The 22907-nt window shown below is 58.2% G+C and overlaps 2 protein-coding genes across 2 annotated transcripts in view; one reads left to right on the top strand and one right to left on the bottom strand.

The window, feature by feature from the left end:
• Positions 1–5495, bottom strand: part of VOLCADRAFT_89984 (uncharacterized protein) — a gene marked incomplete at both ends in the record, with an annotated part of 8120 nt that extends 2625 nt beyond the window's left edge. The window contains 9 exons of the mRNA XM_002949659.1: positions 379–454; positions 1585–1635; positions 1823–1934; positions 2728–2738; positions 3098–3253; positions 3404–3550; positions 4103–4184; positions 4529–4728; positions 5112–5495. Coding sequence (XP_002949705.1) covers positions 379–454; positions 1585–1635; positions 1823–1934; positions 2728–2738; positions 3098–3253; positions 3404–3550; positions 4103–4184; positions 4529–4728; positions 5112–5495 — 1219 coding nt within the window. The remainder of the gene's footprint in view (positions 1–378; positions 455–1584; positions 1636–1822; positions 1935–2727; positions 2739–3097; positions 3254–3403; positions 3551–4102; positions 4185–4528; positions 4729–5111) is intronic.
• A 1674-nt stretch (positions 5496–7169) lies between these two features.
• The window catches only part of VOLCADRAFT_104353 (uncharacterized protein), a gene marked incomplete at both ends in the record, with an annotated part of 32155 nt that continues 16417 nt past the window's right edge, over positions 7170–22907 (top strand). The window contains 25 exons of the mRNA XM_002949543.1: positions 7170–7362; positions 7508–7575; positions 7998–8081; positions 8387–8643; positions 8901–8987; positions 9154–9256; positions 9412–9491; positions 9800–9968; positions 10293–10428; positions 10981–11109; positions 11307–11486; positions 11780–11858; positions 13413–13606; positions 13801–15588; positions 16162–16265; positions 16538–16545; positions 16664–16889; positions 17576–17674; positions 18216–18317; positions 18748–18933; positions 19416–19689; positions 20215–20397; positions 20440–21710; positions 22113–22283; positions 22732–22902. Coding sequence (XP_002949589.1) covers positions 7170–7362; positions 7508–7575; positions 7998–8081; positions 8387–8643; positions 8901–8987; positions 9154–9256; positions 9412–9491; positions 9800–9968; positions 10293–10428; positions 10981–11109; positions 11307–11486; positions 11780–11858; positions 13413–13606; positions 13801–15588; positions 16162–16265; positions 16538–16545; positions 16664–16889; positions 17576–17674; positions 18216–18317; positions 18748–18933; positions 19416–19689; positions 20215–20397; positions 20440–21710; positions 22113–22283; positions 22732–22902 — 6342 coding nt within the window. The remainder of the gene's footprint in view (positions 7363–7507; positions 7576–7997; positions 8082–8386; positions 8644–8900; positions 8988–9153; positions 9257–9411; positions 9492–9799; positions 9969–10292; positions 10429–10980; positions 11110–11306; positions 11487–11779; positions 11859–13412; positions 13607–13800; positions 15589–16161; positions 16266–16537; positions 16546–16663; positions 16890–17575; positions 17675–18215; positions 18318–18747; positions 18934–19415; positions 19690–20214; positions 20398–20439; positions 21711–22112; positions 22284–22731; positions 22903–22907) is intronic.

Here is a 22907-nt window from a genome sequence, read left to right on the forward strand (position 1 = left end):
TGTCCCAGGGTTGGTGCTAAGACCTGGCAGTTTTGCATCGCTGTGTTTGTGCGTTTTCTGTGTCGCGGTAGGCTGGGGCTCTTTCTGACTCCGTTTATGTTGGGCTCCTGTGGGGTCAGTTCCTAGCTGCCAAGAGCTTTATCCAAGCCCGTGCTGCTCAGCCTTATTTTCAGTGCCATGAGCTCCGTGGACTCCGTGAGCTCCGTGTATGTCTTGCTCGGTTAACCAAGAGCGCCCTGTGCTGGAGACAGCCCCTGCTGGCGGCGTTTTTATAGTAGTTGGTTGCATTTGCAGCACTCCGTGGCTCTGTCAGACTCTCTTTGTGTTGGTCTTTATTGCAGGTGCTGTGTGGATTCTTTGAACAGTTGGCCGGTGTACCTGTTGGTTCGGAGGTGGCCCGACCTTGCTGTTTGTCGTGCTGGGTTTCGTCATCCGTATCCCTGCTGTCAGCGCCCTGGGCGCGTGGAGCGGTCGTTATTGCAGAGCCGGTGTTCAGTTCAAGCCCTAGTTGGCCGTTTAGTCAACCCTCAGCGGGCACATGTTTGGCATTCTCGCGTGTCTATCGTCCATTCCTTCAGATGGCGTCCGTCAGCGTTTGTTGAGGGATCCGTCGCGTTTGTGGCCGGTGGGTCAGTCTGTGCGCGGTTGGAGAGCGCTGGTTTGACCTCGTCCTTGTGGTTTTGGCAGCGTTCTGTTTGTTTGCTCTTTTGCCTGTGTAGAGATGGCGTGTCCGCCGTCCTTGCTGCTGGAGTATCGTTTGGAGGTCGTTGAGGCGTTTTGCTTGGGGAGCTTTATTTCGTGTCGCTGTGTGTGCCTGTCTGGCAGCTCTCGCGTCCTTTGTCCCTCTAGCGGCCCGTCGCGTTGCGCTGTTTTGGTGCTCAGTTTGTTTGTTATTTCCGCTAGAGGGGGTATCTTCTCCTTTGGCATTTACCTATGGAGCAACAACTAATGCGAGCTTGCGTAAGTAAGCTGGGTTAGTTGGGCGTAAGGCCCAATGCGTAACTGTTAGACTAACTGTTTCGCAACGGCCCGTGTCCTCAGGGCCGTCATTTATTGCGCGCATTAAGCTGGTTAGCTTATCTTGTTTTTGTTGTTCAGCGCGCGCCCGCCCGCCCGCCCGTTTCTGGCGCAGCCTCGCGTTAGTTCAGTTGCGGTGTCTCTTTCTCCGTTCGTTAGGCCCGTCTTCTTCGGGCCTCTCAGTCCATTTCTCTCTTTCATTCTTTGTAACAGAAAATGGCATTTACCTATGGAGCAACAACTAATCCTTCTGTTCCGGGGAGTACTGAGGGCTGCGAGGGAAGCGCTGCGATGCTATTGCCCTCGGGGTTTTTTTTTTTTTTTTTTTGTGTGTGTGTGTGTGTGTGTGTGTGTGTGTGTGTGTGTGTGTGTGTGTGTGTGTGTGTGTGTGTGTGTGTGTGTGTGTGTGTGTGTGTGTGTGTGTGTGTGTGTGTGCTGCAGCTGGCCGGGCCCACAAGCAAGTGCACGCGATGGCAGATGGCAAAAGTCACACTAATGTGGGTGGGACTGGTGCAACACGGACGCACGCTGGGCCCTGAACAATTGTGGCTTTCGGTGCATGCATACCTGTTGTATAAGCTCCGCGAACAGCTCGTGGACGCCCTTGGAGATAAGGTACTGTACATGACGACAGCAAATCCGAACGTTAAGGTAGGCTTTCCCATCGACGAATCAGGTGCAACACAGAGTTTTGTTCATGCCACCGTGAAGCGGTCGGTAAAGGCAAAGGGTAGCGGCAAGAGCTCCCCCCTAATGTTTATAGTCGAAGGCCCCAAAGGCCTTTCTCTGCAAAGAATCCACCTACCTGCTGGCGATCCTCGTCCTTATGTGCGAACGCTACACTCACGCCATCCTCGGTGCTGGAAACGGCAACCTCTCCCGCTGCATCTTTAGTCTTTAGCATTAGATGCTTGAGCCTGCATTGTAGTCGCATTGCTTTAAGCAAATACACTTGCGCGCCTTCACAGTTAGACTTACATGTGCTGCTCAACACTCTCCGGCTTGTCATGTAAGACACTGACAACCATTTCCTTGACAATTTTGTCAATTCGCTGCTGTGCTAGGTAGTTCTCAATTTCCTTGACGACGTTTTCAGGCTTTTCCAAAGCCATTATATCTCAGTAACCCAATCACTCAATGGCGAGCTAATACCTGACCTTAATTTTTCATACTAAATACGACTATTGTCCCACGGCAAAGGGTTCTGCCAGTGAAAGCTGGTCTTCGCGTGACTTCGCGGAACGTATAATAAGATAATCCATAGATCTCAAAGTTAGTAGAAAATTTAAATGCAAAAGAGACACAAAATTGATGTCACCGCGAAAGTTAGCGTTACCGCGTAACGCGAAGGCTTTCGCTGTATCGGTACGGCACCACCAAGGTATAGCTGACTGAACCAGGCAACACAAGATTCCATCGCTATCCCCATACACAAGGGGTAACACACCACACAACCTAATCACGCTACATTTTCTAACATTCTCTACCCATTTGTCTATTCCACCATCATTCCAAGACGCCCTTGCCTATTTCTCTCCCCCCTCCCCCAAGCTTAATGACGTGTTTGCCTGCGTCCGCAAAAGCACCAGGTGCGTTTCTCCCGGTTGTACCACTAGGCGAAACTCCAAGGCCCTCGATGGCTCGGCCGTTCCGTTCGCCATGTGTCCTGTCTCAAACACCCGGAACAGCGGAGCGACGTATCGTACACACCTTGCTGACACCTGCAACAGCAGGTGCAGGCCGCCCACGGGCAGAGACACGCTAATCTGCAGGCGCTCTCAACAAGGGTAATCTTCGTCTGAAGACGCAAAACTATGTTCACCCGCATTACTGCGGCACGCCTGGCTGCCAGCTTCCCCGGTCCCAACTCTCTGGCTACACTCCTCCGCCATTGTACGGCACCACACCAGCTGTCCGGAAGACGGGAACATGTAATGAGCCATCAGGAAGCCCCCTGCCTCAACACGAAACTGCACCAGGCTGCTGCACTCATGCGCGCATAGGGAAGAAAAACCCGGGCCCAACCCTCGCTTCACAAACAATCCCGGCATCAAGCTTGCCATATCCCTACGCCCCTTACCTGCGATGCACCCTCCAGCGGAAAATTGTTATTGTCATAGTCCACCCTGTCCGCCAGCCACCGCACCGCTGCCGGCTCCCAAACAAGCGTACCCCCCAGCCTGGCTGCCCGACGTGCGTAATTGAACGACAGCTCCCTCTCCAGTAGCACCTCCACCTGCGTAAGAAAAAGGAACAAAAACGTCTAACGTACGTCAAACGGCGGCGCAAGTAGTAACCTCCTCCCAATTCCCCAATTCCCCAATCCCCCAATCTCAACCTGTTCATTTTATGTTTCCGCCTTTCCAGCCCCCTCAACCCCATTCACCTCCCCCCTGGTGAGCGGGTAGAAGGCCACGTAATGGTCAACGGTGGCGGCAAACGCGACCGTGTCGCCAATGCCTTCACAGTTGGCTGCGCGCCACGCCGTCAAGGAGACGTTGCGCAGGATTCGATCCGCTGCCTCTGGAGGGATCTGCGCGGGGGGGTTGGGGAGCAAGTGACCGTCCACATCGTGCTGGGCAAGACGGGCATCATGGACCACGATCACGGGTAACGTCAGGTTTGCTGCGAAACGTTGACCCCGCTAACTCCGCCAGAAAGGCCTCTATGCCTTAAAAATGCACACACTTGCGCACACGACATCCACCACTCTGTGCGCCCAGGCGCAGGTTTGGCATCGTTCCAACAAAACTTTCATCAGAGTCCTCGCTGGCGTACATAATGTACACAACATAATGTACACACCCCGCAGCACCACGCATGTATGGGACGGGTCCTCTCTTCTACTGGGGCTTCATCCGTCGTTCGTGCCAGTATACCCCATGCCTACGCTCCCAACCCTTTCTTTTGTAAACAAGCGCTACGGCCCCCTGGACGGCAGCCCTGTGCGACGGGCAGTCTGGCACCCCGCCTCCAGCTGGGGTTTGCCGCTGCGCCTGCTTCTCCGTAAACCAGCCAGTCGCGTCGGCAACAACCGTGCAAGCGGCTTTCCTTTCTGCATTAACCAACCGAAGCACGTGTTCACCTGGCTCTTGTCGCCGTTAGCCTCCCGGAGCAAGTTGGCAAGTTGCAAGAAACCCAGATTGGACTCCAGCATGATGATGGAGCTGTCGGCCAGGGAGAGCGAGAGGGTAAAAGGAAAAAGAAGCGAAAGTAGATGTACGCAGCTTACCACCCCACCCGAACGTGAAGTGCGACATCCCGCGGAACGGGGGACGGGGACGCTGTGGGGAGGGGTTATGTGTGGCCGTAACAACACCCGCGGCCCCTGAGTGCAGGCAGCGCCTTGGGCCGCCCATTAAAAAGTGCAGGACATGGGGAGTAACTCTGTTTGCTTCGTGCTGTCACGCTTCGGGCCGTCATCCTTTATGCCTTTTAGATATCTAGGACGCTGGATACCCCCCGTTCTTAGCCTTTCCAAATATGCGACCCGCATTCTCGAGCCGCTTACTGGCTGAGATCCAGGTTCACGATCTCCGGGTGCTGCACCAGCTGCCGCAACATGCTGCGACTGGCGCAATCCAGCTTGTCGTATTCCTCAATTACCAGTAGGGCCTGTGGTGTGGAGCGTAGGTGGTCTAAAATGGCCTCGCGCACCATGGCCAGTTGACCGGACCGTTCCTCTGCCGTGTACGTGATCCCGTACAGTACCTACACCGCAGCGGCAGCCATCGTCGCAGTGGAGAGTTAACTCACGTGGTAAATTCCAGGTATTCCACGAATATCTCCAGAAGTCATATCCAAGGATTACCGGAGAACATTGCTGCGGACTGTAAAAAAAACCGATGAGGGTCTCTTCACATGTTGGCATTTTGGCGCCTCTCACAGCGTCGTGCTGCGCCAATGGTACAGCTTTCTGCACTGTAACCTCCTCCCTGTCCCGTATGCTACTTAACTATACGCTTAATGAACGCGCTAACCTAACGAACGCAGCACCTAAGCCCATTCCAACAAAGCAACTGAACGCAAACAACCGCCTCGTCAAGCTGCCATAGGCCGCCTCCTTCCCCGCCCTGCCCCAGCCGCGGCCGCACCTTGGCTCCAGCACAGCCCTCCCCCGGGCAGCTCTTTGCCGTGGCAAGGTCCCGGTTATAAAGCGCCTTGGCAAGTAGCGTGTGTGTGAACGTCTTGCCGGTCCCGGGCGGGCCGTGCACCGAGATGAACAACGGCTTGCGCCTACGCAGCTCGTACTCGTTGCCACCCGCAGCCTTCCCCGCCCCAAATGCTGTCGGGGAGCCCTGGGGCAACATCGTGGAGCTGCGCTCGGCGTCGATCTGCGCGTTATCGCGCAGGTGCTCGCACACGACCGTGACTAGGTGGTCGATAGCATTGTTTTGGCCCACCACTAGGGCGGGCAGGTGGGTGGCTACATTGCTACAGGCGTTGGGCACGAAGCGATTGGTGCCTGGGAGTTTCATGGGGCGTATATTCAGGGATTGGGGTTACTTTGGAGAGGATGGTACAGGGGGCCCCTCGGGGGCGAGGGGAGAAGGCGGCAGAACCTAGCGGCGCAGAGTTGGGGAAGGAAGTTTGGGACAACATGGGCAGCAGTGATGGGACACGGATGCCTCAAGACAAGGTGAGCCGAGACTTGTTGCTGAAGCCGAAGGCGCGTAGCCATGGCATCTATGGAACTGCGGGGACGTTAGGGACGCTACGCACAGCTTGGCATGCAGGTGTCTTAAAACTGACTTTGCGACTGGGTGGCTTAGCTCCTTCCACCCATGCATCTTGCTCTCAAAGTCAGCACATGCACCAGCATGTAACGATACACCGCATGCCCCTACCCCTCGGCCGTGACCCACATCGCGCATAACTAAGGAGCAGCACGCCTGTCAAGGCTCTTTTGGGTACATAGCGTGGTGCCAAGCAAGGGTATCAAATCTCTATGTCGAGCTGGTCAGGTTCAGGCCGTCCCATAAACATGGGGCTGCCAGCCGTCATCGTGGCCGCACCAACGATGCTGTGTTGTGTGCAGCCCGCATCTGTTACGTGGACGAAGCCCCCTTCATCCATGTTCCATTGCTTACATACCAGTGGTTTGCGCGTAATACAAGGCGGTGACTATAGCTGCTAGTCCAGCAGCTAGCGACAGCAAGGCCATGTCGCCGCTATAATGCGAGCTGCGGCCAGAGCTCTCGTGAAGTGCTCCCAATTTTTAAGGATTTCAGAAGATCCGTACGTGTGCAATCGCCATACTTGATGCCAAACTGCCACTTAACAGCAGGGCACGGATATTATGTTCCGAAAAAGGACATAGGCAGGAATGACGAGGTAGAAGCATGTGGCTACGATCGTTTCTGTGCTTTCAAACCATTAAGTTGTGCATAAGATTACAAGTTAGTGCTTCCATGTGAACGGCGAAGGCGATCCCGCGCAACCGCAGCACGACAGCATACCGCATCACGGCTGTTTGCATCCGTCAGTATTGAGTTAAAAAATTACACACTTTGTAATTTTAGTTATGCAGTGTTTCGATGAGCTATTTCTTTGAAACCTCGTGATTTGCCATGAAGGCCAAACCACAGGCGTGTTGCAACCACGCAGGAAGTTAAGTTTGCCATGACTATTTTTATCTTTTGGATCAATCACTTTAACTGCCCTTATATAAAATAGCCATGAGACATACAGGCACAAAGAAGGGCTTTTCTGGTTCTGGTCACTGTGGCAAATACGCTCAAGGCGACTACTCAAGAGCCGTTCAGAAATGGACGCTTCAGCCGTCTTATTTGCTTGGCGCATCATGGTCCTGCGCTAGTTCGTCGCCTGGGTTGTGGGGTCCGCATTTGTCCAGACTGAAGACCGCACGGACTGCCAGCCATCCGCCATCCAGCTCAGGTGCACAATCTGCTAATTCGTGCACTCACCGTCCTACAACTGGTGCTTTTTCGAAGCAGCGCCCACAAGAGCACGTTGGTTCAGCCAGTCCACAGCATTCCGGGTACTCTTCACCACCTGCTTCCAACCCCCCATTCAGCTCCCACACTCCAGTCCACGACCATTGCCAATCTCCTCCGCAGCCCCAGGCCCCCTCCCAGGCATGCTCCACCGCCTCATCCACACGGCGTGGCATGCTCCTCGCCGCTACCGCAATGGCTGCCACCACGGCAGCGGGCCCACTGGTCCTGACGTCCCCTTCCTCCGCCGCGGCGTTGTCGGGACGGCCGAGCTCGGTGATGGGCTTTGAGCCGCGTGTGGTGGAATTTACGCTGCGCAATGGACTCCACTTCATCGTGCTGCCACGGCGCAACGCACCCGTGGTTGCCTGCCACACGTACGCCAACGGTGCGCTGTATGGAGGAATAGGAAGGCCAGGCCGGGAAACGGACGAAGAAAGGATACTTGGTTGATGGGCCTCACAATCCATGTACAGGTAGAATGGCAGTTAGACTTTCCCTCCTGCGGTTCCCGTTGTGTTCCCCGTCCGCAGTTGGCGCCTGGAATGAGGAACCCGGCTTTACGGGGATGGCACACCTGCTTGAGCACATGGCTTTCAAGGTATGTTGTATCTACGGGTGCTGTGTCAGTGTGCGGGGGACCGCCACGGGCATGGGGGTCGGAACCAGAACCCTTGGTGCAGGAGCCAGGTATGAGCTGTAGACCTGTACACCCCGGCTAGTGCCTGTCGGGTACCATCCGGCAAGAAAATTGCATTGTAATCTCTGAGAGCTGCTTTGGGTGCTTTGGAGCATCTGCAGCTGTTGCTGCCTTGGCTTCGCTTGTGGCTCGCTGAGACTGTGACGTCTTCCCACTCACCTAGCCAATTTGAACATCACAGCGACCGGGTGTCGTTCTCAGTCCATGAGGCCACCCGCGTGTAACTGGGCCGGGCTGTTTAGGCTGCGCCGATCAAGGACACGACATGGCACGGCCTTCACCTCCCGCTGCTCCGTTGCTCCATGCCTTTACCTCCCTTTCAGGGCACTCCCAGGGTTGGCTCGGTGGACTTCCGTCGGGAGGCTCCTCTGCTGGATTTACTGGACGAAGCTTTCTATGAGCTTCGGGTGGGCAACCCAGTGCATCTGTTGGCTACCATTCATTGCATCGATTTCGCTGGGCAGGGTTGTCGGAAGGGAGAGGGGCGGAAGGGCCGGGAGGACGGGTATTGCAGTGGGATGGCTCACGCTCTACGACACGCATACAGGGCCGCAGTGTGGGACGTGTATTGCACTGATGTCGTTCTGATGCGTGTGTTGGTGGCAAGAGGGCACTCAGCATTGGTGTACCGGCACATGCTCGGTCGCACAGTATGACACAGATGCAACAACTCTCTGTGCCCTACCCGGTGAACCCCCCGGCGAACCCGTAGGAAGCCAAGGCCGCCGTCGCCTCCGGGGCCCCCGGCGGCGCCGGCCCCACACGCGTGTCCACCCTACGCGCCCGGCTCAGGTCCCTTCAGGAAGCCGCCGCATCACTTGCGGTGCCCAACGCCTTCGGAGCTACGCTGCAACGGGCGGGCGGTGCAGGACTGAACGCCACCACCTCCCACGATCAGACGCGCTACTTCGTCAGCCTGCCGTCCAACAAATTGGAGCTGTGGATGTCTCTAGAGGCAGAGAGGTTCAGGTGGGCAGAGAGACCGGAAGTTGGAATAGGAGGAAGGGAAGAGGCCAAGGGCGTAAGGAAGGGGAAAAGCGCTGGCTTTGAAAAGATCCAATCTGAGGGCTTGGAAGAAGGGACTTGTTGCTCGGGCGATAGCGGTGCAGCGGTGTGGTTCTGTGTGTCGGTCGCGTTGTAATGTGCCTGCCTGCTTGCCTGCCTGCCTGCTTGCCTGCCTGCCTGCTGCTCTGTCACGTGCATCCGGCCAACTGCCGACTGTACAGGGCGCCCGTTTTCCGGGAGTTATATTCGGAGAAATCGGTCATCGAGGAGGAGCGAAGGCTGAGAGTGGACAACTCGCCCATGGGCAGGTGTGCGGCGGTTTCTGGGGTACCTAATAACTCAAAATGATGATCTGTGTACATGGTATGAGCTTTCTTAACACCTATCTTTTTTTCTTTTATCTTCCTGTGCATTGTTGGCTTTTGCCTGGCAATGCTTCGTCAGCTGCGCTTCATTCACCACTTTGCTCTTCAGGTACCAGCAGGAGTTCGCACTGACTGCTTTGGCCAACAACTATCGCCGTCCTGTCATCGGGTTTGAGGAGGACTTCGATGCCATTGGTCGGCGGGAGGTGCAGGTGGGCACGGCTGCCCGCCAGAGTGTAGACACTTACGGATATTCCATTCGCGGCGGGGCTCCTGATGCCATGATCCCTTCCTGATCACCATTATTCCGGATCCCTTTATCCGCTGACCTCTGCCGCTTGGTGGCACGTGGGCTCTATGGCCGCAGGCGTTCTTTGACCGCTACTATGGCCCTGCTAACCTGACCATTGCCGTTGTGGGAGATGCTGACCCGCGGGTCGTCAGGAGGTGAGGTGGCGTCGGCAGTAGGACAGTGTTGCAATAATGGCGCAGGTTCATGGTCCTTTCTTGCATGCATCATAGTGACCACGCATTGTATCACACTTGCGCGCTGCTGCGCCTGACGCGCCTGACACGGCGCCATACATCCCCTAACCCGCAATGCCTAGGTTCGCTTGCCTCTCCCAACCCCCCACCCGATGGTCGCGGCTTACAGCCTAGCTGCAACACTTATGGACAGCTCAGCTCATTCACATTGCATTATTTTCGCCTTCAACCATTCTCAGTCCAAGTCCATTTCCTCCCCGGGCACGCAGAATGGCAGAGCGCTACTGGGGTGACTGGCAGGGGGCCCCGGGCTACCAGGTACTCCCGCGGGGGAGTCAGCAGGCGACGGCGGCGGGGGTGATGGCGACGCCAGCGGGAACGAGGGCGCCCCTTGTGGGCCCCTGGGGGGCCCCTGGGGAGCAGGACCCGCGGCCGGAGGTGCGTATTTGTTTTGCCCGCGTGTCCGTGCTTGCATGTATGCTCCTCCCTTCACGGCCGGCTCACGTTATGGTTCCCCCACCTTTCACAGCGCTGTCCTCCACGTTTTCCAATACATGCCTTCATTATATGCCTCGATGCTGTTTCACATTCGCATCAAGCCTCACGTGCACCCTCGTAGCCTTGCCCTCTGTCGCAATCCGTTGCATGTGTGTACATGCGTCTGAGGGTCATCCCGAACCCGCTCCATGCCATGAAACTCCTCACATGCCAATCTTCCTTAAGCCATGTCCCACCCCCGCCCTAACTGCTCCCTCCCTGTAGTCCTTTCTGTCGGGCAGCCGTACTTCCCTTCGGGCCCCCGCCCGCTCGGGCCCTGCCGTGCTGCTGGGCTATTACCGGCCTTCCCTGAACTGCCGGGAGGGTGTGGCATTGGAGGTGCTGGCAGACGTTCTGTCAGGTGCAATAGGTTGGGGCTTGGAGCGGGAAAGCTTCTTGTTTTGGATTTCTCTTGTCTGGGCCAAGGCTTGGAAGGATCCGATGTTGTAGGGGCCGGACCCGGACTGGATCCGGCAAACCAGGGGTGTTGCCCCCTTGCCGAGCCGAGTTTTTCGCCACCACATCATAGCTGCAGCAGTATCGGCGGCTGGCGTTAGCTTGGCCAGTGCAAGGCGCTGCGCTTCATCCGCCACTGTACGCCTCAATTGCCCTCATTCTTCGCCCTTCCACCGGCTCTTTGGAGCCTCGAAGGTTTGGTGTTCAATAATCCAGCAACAGCAGCAAGTAAACTGTTTGAGTAATGTTTGAATAAGGATCCCCTCCACCGTTACTTCCTTTTCCGTCTTCCTCCCTTTTCTCTTTCATTCCCAAATGCGTCGGCGCTATGAGCGACTCCTTCTTCGGGGGTTAAGTATTGTGGGACTGGGACTCTCGGGATCGCCAGAGAGTGCGCTCTGTTTTGAACGTCTGAATTTCCACCATACTGATTTCTTTTCGTCTTCCCTTCCCCTAGGCGGTCGTACCTCCCGACTGGTGTCGCAGCTGGTGCTCAGCGGAAAGGCGCTCAGCGCATCCGTGGTGTCAGCATACCCGGGGGAGCTGCACGCAGGGCTCTCGCTTGTGTACGGCGTACCACGTGAAGGTGCGGACGGCCCTGGCTGAAGAGAGAGGGGGGAAAGAGAGAGAGAGAGAGAGAGAGAGAGAGAGAGAGAGAGAGAGAGAGCTGTGCACGCACAAACTCGGATGGGTACCACTCCAGCACAAGCTCCCCTTGTGGCCTCTCGGTATCTTCCTTATGCAGTATGTGACGGTCCTTTCCTGGTGTTGGTTGCTGACCAGGTGAGGGCCCCGAGGCGGTGGCGGATCTGCTGCAGCAGCAGCTGGCGGGATTGGTGGAGGACCGCGTGACGGATTCGGAGCTGGCCCGGGTACAGCGGGCAGTGCGGGCCGGGCTGCTGGCTTCCGCGCAGAGCAACAGCGCCATGGCTTCGGCGCTGGCGTCCTACCATGTTTCCACAGGTGTGGTGCAGAATGGAGGAGGGCGGGAACATGGAGTAAGGGAAGCGATGGGGTGTAATCACATTGCAGAAGTCCAGACGTTAAGAGGGAGGTGAGGCCGCGGCACGCAAGCGGATCAGAAAAAGGAAGTTGTCGAAACATGAACGAGGGTTAACCACGAGCAGCCCGCCAAAAGCGTATGTTTGTGCAATTTGTACACGGTATATTAGTGAGGCCTCTTCAATGACACGGTGGCATGCATTCGCTTCCACCAACACTGTGATCCACCTCTCTTTGACCATTCCTCTTCGCAGGCAGCTGGCGAGGCCTAGTAGAGGAGCTGGACCAGGTTACACAGTTGAAGACAGAGGAGCTGCGGGACGTGGCGGAGAGGTTGTTCGCACCAGGCAACTGCTTCACTGGCTATGTGCTGAAAGCCTAATTTACGGCCGGCAGGCTACGAGGCTGAGCGGGTTGTTCGCGGCGGCTGGAGGGGAAGTTTCAGTCCGGGGGTTGTTGTAAGCGTTGTGGTATTTACGCAAAAGGAAACACACCATGCTGCGGACAACACGGCAAGCACATGTGGTGACGCGGTTGTCTTGGTGGTATGAAGGAGAGGTGCTGGTGACCGGATTGCGGGTAGTGTCGCCGCACATGCCTGGTTGCTCGTGGGCTTGGGGTTTAGGCGGTAGGCCGGCGCCGCACGTGCATGTCGGAGAGGAGGCGTAACGGGGCTTCCGGAGGCACGGATGCAAAGTACCAATGCCTTTAAAGTGTGGAACAAAATCGGAGGATCCAAACCGTTTTTTTAGTTTTTGCACCATCAGACTCTTTCGGGTGCCATGTAACACACAAGCTTGATGTACTCACTTAAGCCCGTGGACTTGGCGCTGGATAATGATTGGAAGCGCAGATGGCATCGGAGTTGGTTGCCGCATTGCCACTGATGAGTGCATAATGAAACGGGTAGGAACGTTGGGGCGAAGTGCGCAGCGGGCAGGGGCCAGCAGGGAAATGGATGCAACGAAGGACCCAGGGCACGGGGGTGTAATGCTCCAGGGGGTCCAAGGATAAGCGGAGGCAGTGGTATCTATATTATATCATTCCGCCGTGAGGTAGAAGTCTTCAAAAGCTCACTTCCACAGTCTTAAAATAGTCAGGACGAACGCCAGGGAGGCGAAGGTTTCACAGTCCGATTGGTGAAAGGGCCGAGGTCGTACGCCGTTGTTTCAGGCTTTATACAACTCTGGTGTACTGAAATGCGGTAACGCATGAAAAACAGTATGCAGGAGTATAGTAACCGTATTTAACCGGCAAAAGGCTGCGGCGACTTAATTCCGTTAAATTGTAACTACCCTACCCAATACGGTGCGCTATAAATCAAAGATATCCAAAACGAAAGAGAGGCTACACACGCGCCTTGACAATCGCTCATTGTACGCCAGTGAAGAATGTTATGTTCTGGCGCAAAAATGTGCTGCAGTACACCCAGTCGAAAACCCTCGGTTTCTAGCACAGCAATGAAGTTCGCAAAATGTCTAACGCATACCGTAATAGTAGTTACCATGTGTCCCGGCCGACGCCACTGCGTCACCTGTTCAAAGGCGTGCTTACCGTTACCTACTTCCTTGACAGGCCATTTTCCGGAAGTTCTGGCGTCGAATCATAGTTATTGTGACATGGAAAGTGTAACTTGCTTGGGGCCTGGTGGCGTATAGGCAACGACTGGGGCACGGCCTCGCGCCTGGGCATGGCGGACGAGAGCTCAGTCCGCCATGCTCGCAAAGGCCTTGCTGACATGCCTCAAGATGCCACAAATTATAAACTTGCAGCTGGGCCGGCGCGAGGTTGGAGGCCTAGGTCAGCTTCTGGTTCGAAGCCGTCATCTCTGCCTTAGCTTGTGGCGTCTTCATAGCTTGGATTATGATGTATTTTGGATGGCTGCAGGGGAAGCGATGGTTACACAGAGCCGGCCACAAGGGCAAGGAAGGCCTCCGAGCTGTTCGAGGCTTTGCGTGCGGGGAATCCCGACATAGACGAAGAGGAGTTGCTGAATGGGCCTGACTATCAGGAGAGTCAGCGGAGGTACCTGCAAGAAAGGAAACAACAATTGGTCGTGGAGCGGCTCGAGCGAAGGGCGGGTGAGCCGACTATTATGCATGAGAGGGCATCCTTATAAAGGAACATCACTGGATGCATGGATGGAATGGTAGTTTGGGGGTTGGCGTGCTGTGTCCATGCGTCGGAGCTCGTGTCTGTCCTGGGCATGGGTTGGGTTGAGGTCGCTGGATGTTGTATCGCGCAAAAGTCGCTTTGGAAATCGACCTGCCTGCAGGTCTCCGCAGCAGCTACAGGGCGGACGCGGACGGAGCGGAAAACCGCACCTCCCGAAGCAGCTTTGATCGCAAGTGCGATGGCAGGGGCATGGAGCTCAAAAGCCTTGACAATTGTCGGCGCAGCCATGAGCAGTCGCGAAGCAGCTACGAGCAGCGACGGGGCAGCCGCGAAACGCAGCGGAGCAGCTACGAACAACGACGGGACAGCCGCGAAACGCAGCGAAGCAGCTACGAGCAACGACGGGGCAGCCGCGAAACGCAGCGGAGCAGCTACGAGCAACGACGGGGCAGCCGCGAAACGCAGCGGAGCAGCTACGAGGGCAGCCGCGAAACGCAGCGAAGCAGCTACGAGCAACGACGGGGCAGCCGCGAAACGCAGCGGAGCAGCTACGAGCAACGACGGGACAGCCGTGAAACGCAGCGGAGCAGCTACGAACAACGACGAAGTCGAGAGCGCCAGTCTTTCAGCACCGACGGCCCTGCCGGCACCCATAGGCTGCCGGCGGGTGCAGAACCCTCCGGCAGCTCCTGGACAGTCACCCACAAGCGCCGCGCGGCAGCTTTACCGGACGCTATGCCTCAGCAACTGGCTGCTGGCACCGGAACAGGCGAGCCAGTGGTTGCTCCAGCCGGTGTTTGGGGGACCGGGGCCGGGGTCAGTATGGAGGCCCCTTCGTCCCTTTGGACCGCAGCGGCGGTGGCGGCCGGCAGCCGCAGCAGCGCCGACGGCGCCGGCGGCCCTGTTCAGACTACCGGTAGGCCCTCCTCCTCCGAGGATGTGGCCCCCAAGAGGGGCCCAGGACGCGCGGACCTCCACGCCGTGTCACACAGCAGCCACCGTCTGGCGCTGCTGTCCTCCATCACAGAGGATGAGCTCCTGGCGGCAACCAGCGCGCTGGCGGCTGTGGAAGTGGCGGGCGCGTCCCAGAGCGAGCCGCCTCCGTCGGATGCCGCTCCAGCTGATGCCGGTGCTCCAGAGCCCGATCCGAATCCTACAGGGGGAAACGGGGGTGGGTCAAAGGCCTCCTGGAATAAATGCGGCAGCGGCCGAACAGGAAGCGCCGTGGACGGTGCCTCAGCGGCCCCTCTCACCACATGCTCAGCTACAGGACCCCGGCTACGGCCGGAGAACGACAGCAGCATTAACGGCGCTTGCAGTACCCGGGCTATAAGCCCCGTCAATAACCGTCAGTGCGGCTATAATGGCGATGCTGCTGGACCGGCATCACCGCCGGCAGAAGTGACAGAGGGGCCCCATCGCGTTGGGGTACCGCGGGGCCGCGGGCGCGATCTGGGGATGTTCGAAGCCGCCACTACGAATATGGCCGCCAGGAGGCCGTCGGAGGACGCGTCCCGCCATGCAGGCGGTGGCATCGGCGTGTCTTTATCTTCACAGCTTGCAGCGTTAGGGTTAGTGGAGGTGCAGCCCTTGTCTGACCACTTTTTTCGCGATGACGACCGGTCGGTGCGGCACACGGGAGCGGCGGTACCGATGCCGGGTCCGGGGGAAGTCCTACGGCAGCTGGGCGGTGGTGCTCAGGACACCGGTGCTGCCCAGCGCGTCAACTCAGACCGCACCATGACGAATGAAACTCTGGCCACGTATGAGGAAGTTGGTGACCTTTCGAAGTACAGCCTGTCACGTCAGTGGGCCATTCGGTTGTGCTCCAATCCGGATTTTGAAATGGTCATCACGGCCATCATTTTTGCTAACTGCGTAACGCTGTGTCTGTTTGATCCTCGCCGGCCGGATGACAGGGGCCTCAATCGGAAGCTCTTCTGGGCGGGTGAGTGAACGAATGAGCGAGGGGCGCCGCAGTAGGGGAGTCGTGGGGCAGCGCACGGACGGCGGTGCAAAACGGTCTTCCCGCGATTTGAAGCTGTGTCCGCGGGCGATGCTCATCCCTGACTTGCCTATCCATGCGTTAAGTACCACGTCAGCATCTCCCAAGTCATCTTTCTCAAAACGGAAGTGTACGTTGATGGCGAGTCCGAAAGCACAAGCCCTGGGAATTCGCGTTTTAGACTTCACAAAGAAGTCTTTCCAGAGTCCTCCTTCTGAGGATCTCGAGAGGCCTGAGGACCCGGAGCTAGGGATGGTTTGGGTGGCTGGGTGTCCCGGACAATCCCCCGGCCTTCCCCCGGGACCCTGCACGGTGCCTGCAGGCTCCCCGAGTGCTCCATGCTCCAGTTCCGTCCCTATCCCTTGCACCTCTGGTCCTCCTCTTGGCCGATTAGATAGACATATTGATAGTCCCATCCATGGCTCTCTCATTCCTCCGCTGATAACTTTTGCATGTTTGCATGTATGTTCCCCGCCCCCTCGCCACCGTCTCGGCACCGTTGCCGGCAACGCGCAGAGCTGGCCTTCAACATCTGCTTCTCCGTGGAGATGCTGCTGCGCATGGTGTCCATGGGCTCCCCCATAGCTTACATCCGCCGTTCATGGAACCAATTTGATTGCGTAAGTCAAAATGTGCATTTCACATCACGGGGAGGGCGCATGGATTCGTCGCGTTAGCGAGCGCAGGCGTGGTGGGGTGCGGTGGGATGCGGCGTGACCGGCCCGACTACGGTTTGGGGGGGCTTGCATAGGCGCAGTGGGGTACAAACGGTACATGCAGTGTACGCGGTGGGGTCCACGCCCACATCTGACAGAGGCAGTTGTATAGGTGTTTAGGTCTCCATCTACGTTTCCGTTGCTTTCCGCACAGCCCCCATTCCGCACATATGCAGGTGACGAGGTGAGTCCTCAGTAGTTGCTCATCGCCATGCATTTACAAATCTCAAGGGCTGTGCCACACTTCTCCACGTCGGATGGGCCGGATCACCTCCAATCTGACTTCCGCCTCTGTGCTATAGCATTCGTGCACGTCTCAGTCAATCAACGGCCTTTCTGACCGGGTGCGACGACCAACACAACGGCCGCGTCGCTTCCTCGCAGTTCATGGTGGTGGCAGGCTACACGGTGTTTGTGCCGGGGAACTCTTCCGCAGTGAATGCTATCCGCGCGCTGCGGGCGTTGCGGCCGCTGCGAACCATCACGCGGTTCGAGTCGCTGCGGGGCGTCATCGTGTGCTTCTTAGAGGTAGGCGCAGGCAATGAGGAGGCGGAGGCGGAGGAGTGGGAGTGAGGCGCAACGCCCCGGGGAAATGAAGGGGTTTGTCGCCTCGTGGCTTTGCACCCGGTGGCGTCGCACCCTGTCCGTCCGCGCGCTTTTCTCACCTGCTTATCTCTCCGGCTTATCTCCCGTTTATCTGAGTGCCTGCTGGCCCCTCCTCCACGCTTGATTGCACACACATGCTCCCAACACCCTCGCTCTCCCTCCCTCCCTTCCACCGCCGACTGGTCAGTTGTCTGCTTCCGGTATATCGGCCGCGAAGCACTCTTTCCTCCTGGCAGCAGCTTCACTCGCTCACATGGTTCGTCTTTTCCCTCCTTCCCTTCCCCCCTAATGCTCCGGTAGTTGATCCTTGCTTTTTGCATCTACTTCCCTTGCTTATACTGCCTCGCCTTTGCTCGCTTTGGGCTCACGCAGTTATTTCTTTCTCTTGATGCAGGGAATTCCTCCTTTGTCTCAATCCAAACGCTGCTTCATTCACCTCAGCCACACGCCCTCGCCTGCATTTCCCTCCACCTGGCCAATTCTCTTTCCTAACCCACTATTACCGCTTGCCATGTTTCTTCCTTTCCTTGGCCATCGACACACATGCACACACTCACACGCGCTTGCACCCACATACACCCCTTCCGTATGCTCCTCGCCGGCCGCAGGCCATCCCGCTGCTGACCTCCGTAGGCGGCTTGTTGCTCTTCTTTATCTTCATTTACGCCGTTGCAGCAGTGCAGCTCTTTCCGAAAACATATCACTGGGTAAGTGTCCACAGCGGGGACTGGGGCTCGTTTCCTCGCCAAAATGGTGTGTTGATGCTGCTGCAGGCTTCCGGAAGTTGCGTGCAATATATCGCACCGTTGTCGATGCCGGTGCCGTAGCCATGCCTTGCCTAACAGGCGTTGTCTACGTGCACATGCCCGTTCGCAACAACGTGTGCGGTGTTTTCCGCCAGTGCGGCGTCCTGTTACTTGTAACACTTCTCCGGATCGTCCGCGTCTGGTTGGCGTGGCCTGCGTGAGCTATGTGGTGTTTGCGGACGTGTGAGGTTGCAGCGACGGTGAGGTGCGCCAGAAATCCAGGCACTGGAAATTGACTATCCAGGTTGTATGTTTATTGTTTGAGCAGCGCCTGTCTGTTTGGCATGGGTGAGTATTTTTCCCGTGCCATTGGCCGCATTGGCCACCCGGCTGTCGCTGTCCTGTGTTTGCTCCCATGCAACCTCCCCAGCGTCCCCGGCAGTGTTTTGACCCTTTGCTTTGTCTTGCATGCATGCATCGTGTGGTTTCCCCCCTTTTCCAGACGTGCCTCGATGCCGAGGGCCATCCGCTGAGCACCGGAGACGACCCGGACATGTTTGGCTGTGGTGGCAGTGGCAGGTGTCCCACCAACTACACCTGCACGGTAGGCAGATTGGCGGGCAGCTGGCGGGTTTGCCAGCAAAGCAAGCAGGGGGGCGGGAGGGTCTGCGGCGGGCCGGTTGGCGGTCCAACGGGGATCAGATGGCGGAACCGGTGGGGAAAATATGGTTCAATTGTGGTGGGTTGATTTACGGAGTGAAGTAATTAATTTACCTCTTTTGTCAACTCGTACCGGGTCCACTGGCTAGCTGTTGTAGGGGGCAGGAAAAAGACCGGCGTGCCGCGCTGCAGCCCTCTCCGATAACTTTACCCTGTTTCCTGTCCTCTGCAGCTTACCCCTTCCTAGCTCCCGGTCTTCCACCTTCCCATCCTTCGTGTTTGCCGGTCCCTCTACTTACCGCCGTCCCTCACTTCTTTTCTTGACTCTTTACTATTTGCGCATGCAATCTTACCGTTATCATCCCTGTTATCAGTTGCTCGACAAGCACCTGGCGGTGAATGCCGCTGGTTTCGACAACACCGGTCTGGCCATGCTGAGCGTGTGGCAGGCCCTGACGTTGACGGGCTGGGTGTTCATGATGTACCGCACTGTGGACTCGTACTCGCTCGTAGCAGTCATATACTACGTCACGCTCGTGTTCATCGGCGCTTACTTTGTGGTGAGTGTGTTTTTTGGTGGCACCGGCTCAGTGTGGTGCTGGGGTGATGTGCAGGGGCCGCATACTGGCGACACAGTACTTGGTGCGATGGTGTACTACCCATAGTTATAGCTGGTTCCTTTTGGCGCCCCGCGCGCGCGAATGCTCATTCCTACCTTAGGCTCGGCGTACATTGTGGTGTGTACTGTTTACTGGTGTGTACATGGCGGCAGGGTGGCACAAGTCCTCCTAGATCGCGTCGTTCCGGCGGCCCGTGGGGTGGTAATTACTCTCCCGCGTGATTTATTTTACCCTTAGTCGGGTGACATCATTGGGAAAATGACTCCGCACCTAGCATGTCTCCTGACTTAGAGGCGTTCAGTCATTAGACTACAGATGTTAGCTTCGGCCCATTGCCTTTCCAGGCAAGGGCATTAACAATTATCTTACACGGCGGTTCCTCTCGCACTGAGCCGTATTACTCTTGTACCATTCCCCCGCAGCTGAATTTATTCCTGGCTGTGCTCAAAATCAAGTTTGCCAAGGCGCAGACGCTGTTTCACAACCAGCTGGCTCTGCAGCGCAGCAAGGCGCGTCGCAACTCCATCATGACGCTCATGAGCAAGGTGCAGTCTAAGTGGACTGAGTACAGCTTCAAGCGCAGCCAAGCCTCCTTGCTCAACAGCAAGCTGAGCTCCGCCATCAGCTCAAAGATGAGCTCGGTGGGCTCAGGGCCACCGTCGCCGCGTCTGTCGGGGTGGCAACTGGGCTCTGACGGTGAGTTCAGGGAGATGAATTTCGGTGGCAGCGGCGGCGGCAGTGGGGGCGGCAGCGGCGGCGGCAGCGGCCATGGCAGCGGGGGCGGCAGCGGCGGCAGGCGCTCCGAGCAGATGCCGTCGCCACTGCCGGGGAGGGATGCTAGCGGTAGCGCCTTTGGTGGCGTGGAACGGTCAGCAGGTAGCATGGGGATCGGTGGTGAGGAGCGGGGGCCGCTTCTGGCGCAGAACGCTAGCGGGCCGGGGACGGCGGCGGGGACGGACAGCCTTCGCAACGACGACACGAGCAAAAGCTGGGGTAGCGGCACACAGGATGGTGTGCTTGCGGTGCCGCTCGCTCAGCCGCCGCAGGCAGGCTGGCCGACCGACTTCGGCGGCGGGGAGGCTGGTGACAGTAGCGGCGGTGGACCAGCCGCAGGCACGTCGAGTGTTCGGGTACGGCAGCTCGTGCGGGCAGAAACAGACGGCATGGAGTCAGATAACAGTCGTCCATGCAGCGCTGCCATTTTACGGATGAACACCACAGACGAGCGTGCCGGCGGCGGCAGCGGCTCGCTGGCGTCGCCAACGCTGGCGTCAAAACCGCCTGCCCGGCCTGCCTTGGTGAACACCAAGCAATCTCTTTCCAAGGGCGCGCGCCCGATCCGGGCCGTGTCTTTCCGGCATCGCGAGCCGGAACTCGTGCTGCCCGTGAGGAGCCCTGCAGCCGGTGTGGCTGAGGCACGTGAGCTTTGCGCCGCCGCACACGCAGATGCGGCGGCCTTGAATACGCATAACGGTCTGCTCAAGGGCTACGGGACCGCAGCTGTCGCCGGCTGCGGTGGCGACGGCAGGAGAGACCATGGCGCACTGATGGCAAAGACAATCGAGGCGGCGCTGCCGTCCCGTTTACCGTACAGCGCCCGGGCATCGTCACCGGCGGACGCATTGCCAGTTCGGGCGCTGTGGAGGTGGTGCTTGCGCAGCGTACGGCGTGTTTCGCCCGTGGGCGACTCTCACCCTCCGAATCGGAGAAGTGGCGACGGCGACTGGGCTGTCTTAAGAGGTGCGGCAGCGGCGGGCGGCGGCTCCGACCGCAGCTGTACGGTGTCATGGTGCCAGGCCGCGGCGGCCACGGCCGTCGTCGGTGCCGATTGCAGCCAGCGGTTGTGGGTCTCGGAGGGGGCGGATGAGGAGGAGAAGGACGGGCAGCTGCGGCCGCCCCGACCGCCACCTCGAACGGGCCCTCCGCAGGGGTTGTGTGTCAACGGGGAGCTCTGCAGCCCACAGCTGCTACTGCTTGAGGAGACAGCAGCCACGGGTGCGGCCACGACAACCAGACCCACGACCACGGCTCGCTCTGGAACGGTGGCAACGGGGACACCAACAGCAGGCAGCAACACAACGACGACGAGGAGGACGACGACGATGAACAGAGTAGCAGCTCCTGACCCGGCCCCTTTTCGCTGTGCGAGCGCTGGGCCCCCTTCGGCTCCCTGTACTGCGGTCGCGCCTGACGGAGCGCCGGGGCCCGTGGCGGAGGCGGTTCGCTTCGCTGGCGGAGATGAAGAACCGGAGGACGCTGCCGGCGATGCCGCCCTTGCCCCGAACCCTGGTGACCCTGGTGCAGCGACTCCAACCCATGCTGAAATCACAACTCCAGCTGCCGCTGCAGCACCCACTTCTACCGGGTCGCTTGCAGTGTCGCCCGTGCGGAGGACTTCCTTTGCCCATACGCCGAGTCTCCGCCGCCTTCTCTCCCGCAATGCGGAGATTTCCAGCCCCATGGTTGTAGCCGCCCCGGCCGCCGGCGGTGACGGCGGGGAGGCAGCCGAAGCAGCGGGTGCGGGGCCGAGGTCGCAGACACGGGACGGGAAGTCGACGAGTGACGGTGACGGAGGGAGGCTGGAAAGCGGGAAAAGCAGCGGCCGGGGCCTGAGTCAGGGTTACAGCCCGGCTTATGGCCAAGGGAATGAGGGTGCAGGCGAGCGCACGTACAGCGCGGCACCCTCCAGCATGGGTGGCACTAACGTGGCAATGATGGTGATGAGCCCAGAGGAGTTTGACGAGTGAGTTTGACACCCAGGGCTGGCCTGCAGAGCTGGTGTTGGGGTCTGGGGAATCTTGCGTTAGGACGGGGCAGCGAAGGTTTACCGGGGGTCCAGGGAAAGGTGGCAGAAAAGGGAAAGGGAAGGCGAGGAGAGGGGAGAGGGAAGGGGAGGCGAGAGGAAGTTGGAGGGGCAGGGACGCGCCGGGACGGTACTCCACTTCCACTAATCGCCAACCGCAATCTCCTCCTCGCGGCCCCTACCGCTGCCGCGTTCGTTGCTTCAGGTTCGTTGCTGATCACCCGTACGTACAACGCCAGCTGCTTCGGTTTCAGTACCGCACCAGACTCTTCGTGAACCATTTTGTCTTCAACCAGGTGCGCTGGGTGGCGGTCAGATGCTGGGTGGCGGTCAGATGCTGGGTGGCGGTCAGATGCTGGGTGGCGGTCAGATGCTGGGTGGCGGTCAGATGCTGGGTGGCGGTCAGATGCTGGGTGGCGGTCAGATGCTGGGTGGCGGTCAGTTGCTGCCGATCGATCCAGACATGATCGTGGACACAGACAGATGTGTTAGCGGGCGGGCAGGCGGTGTACAGGCGGGCGGGTAGTTGAGATTCGTAAGGGTCAAACCTCCGCTGCAGGCCCGCTGTATGTCACATATGCCCCGCTGGGTTGTAGTTCCCGTCTTCGGGAAACTTGCGTGAGGTTCTAGCTGACGTTTTAAGGGCTCTACGCTAACATACTCGCGGCTACTCAGTTGGCCACTAGGAGCTTTGCCCTTTGGCTGTATGCCGCGATAAAATCAACCCTCAAAGATGCGGTGGAGGTGCGACGCAGGCAGCTGCAACGTTACACATGCGTGCGTCCACCTGGCATGATGCTCTATGTCTCCATGCGCCCAAAGGCCACGGGAAATCCGGGCGACAACAAGCTGCGGGGCAAGCACGAAGGGCCTCCCACCCCACCCACCCCGCCCACGCCGCCCACCTTCTCTCCACCTGCCGCCCTGTTCCACAGGTATTCATGTTATTGATTTTCATCAACACGGTGCTCCTGGCTATGGAATACGACAACCAGCCGCACTCGATGACTCGCTTCCTAACAGTTTCCAACTGGGCCCTCACGGGTCTGTTCACCACAGAGATGATTGTCAAGCTGTTTGGGCTCGGATTCTGGGACTACATACGGGTGTG

Source organism: Volvox carteri (assembly GCF_000143455.1).
Source record: "Volvox carteri f. nagariensis unplaced genomic scaffold VOLCAscaffold_15, whole genome shotgun sequence".
Classification (NCBI taxonomy): Eukaryota; Viridiplantae; Chlorophyta; class Chlorophyceae; order Chlamydomonadales; family Volvocaceae; genus Volvox; species Volvox carteri.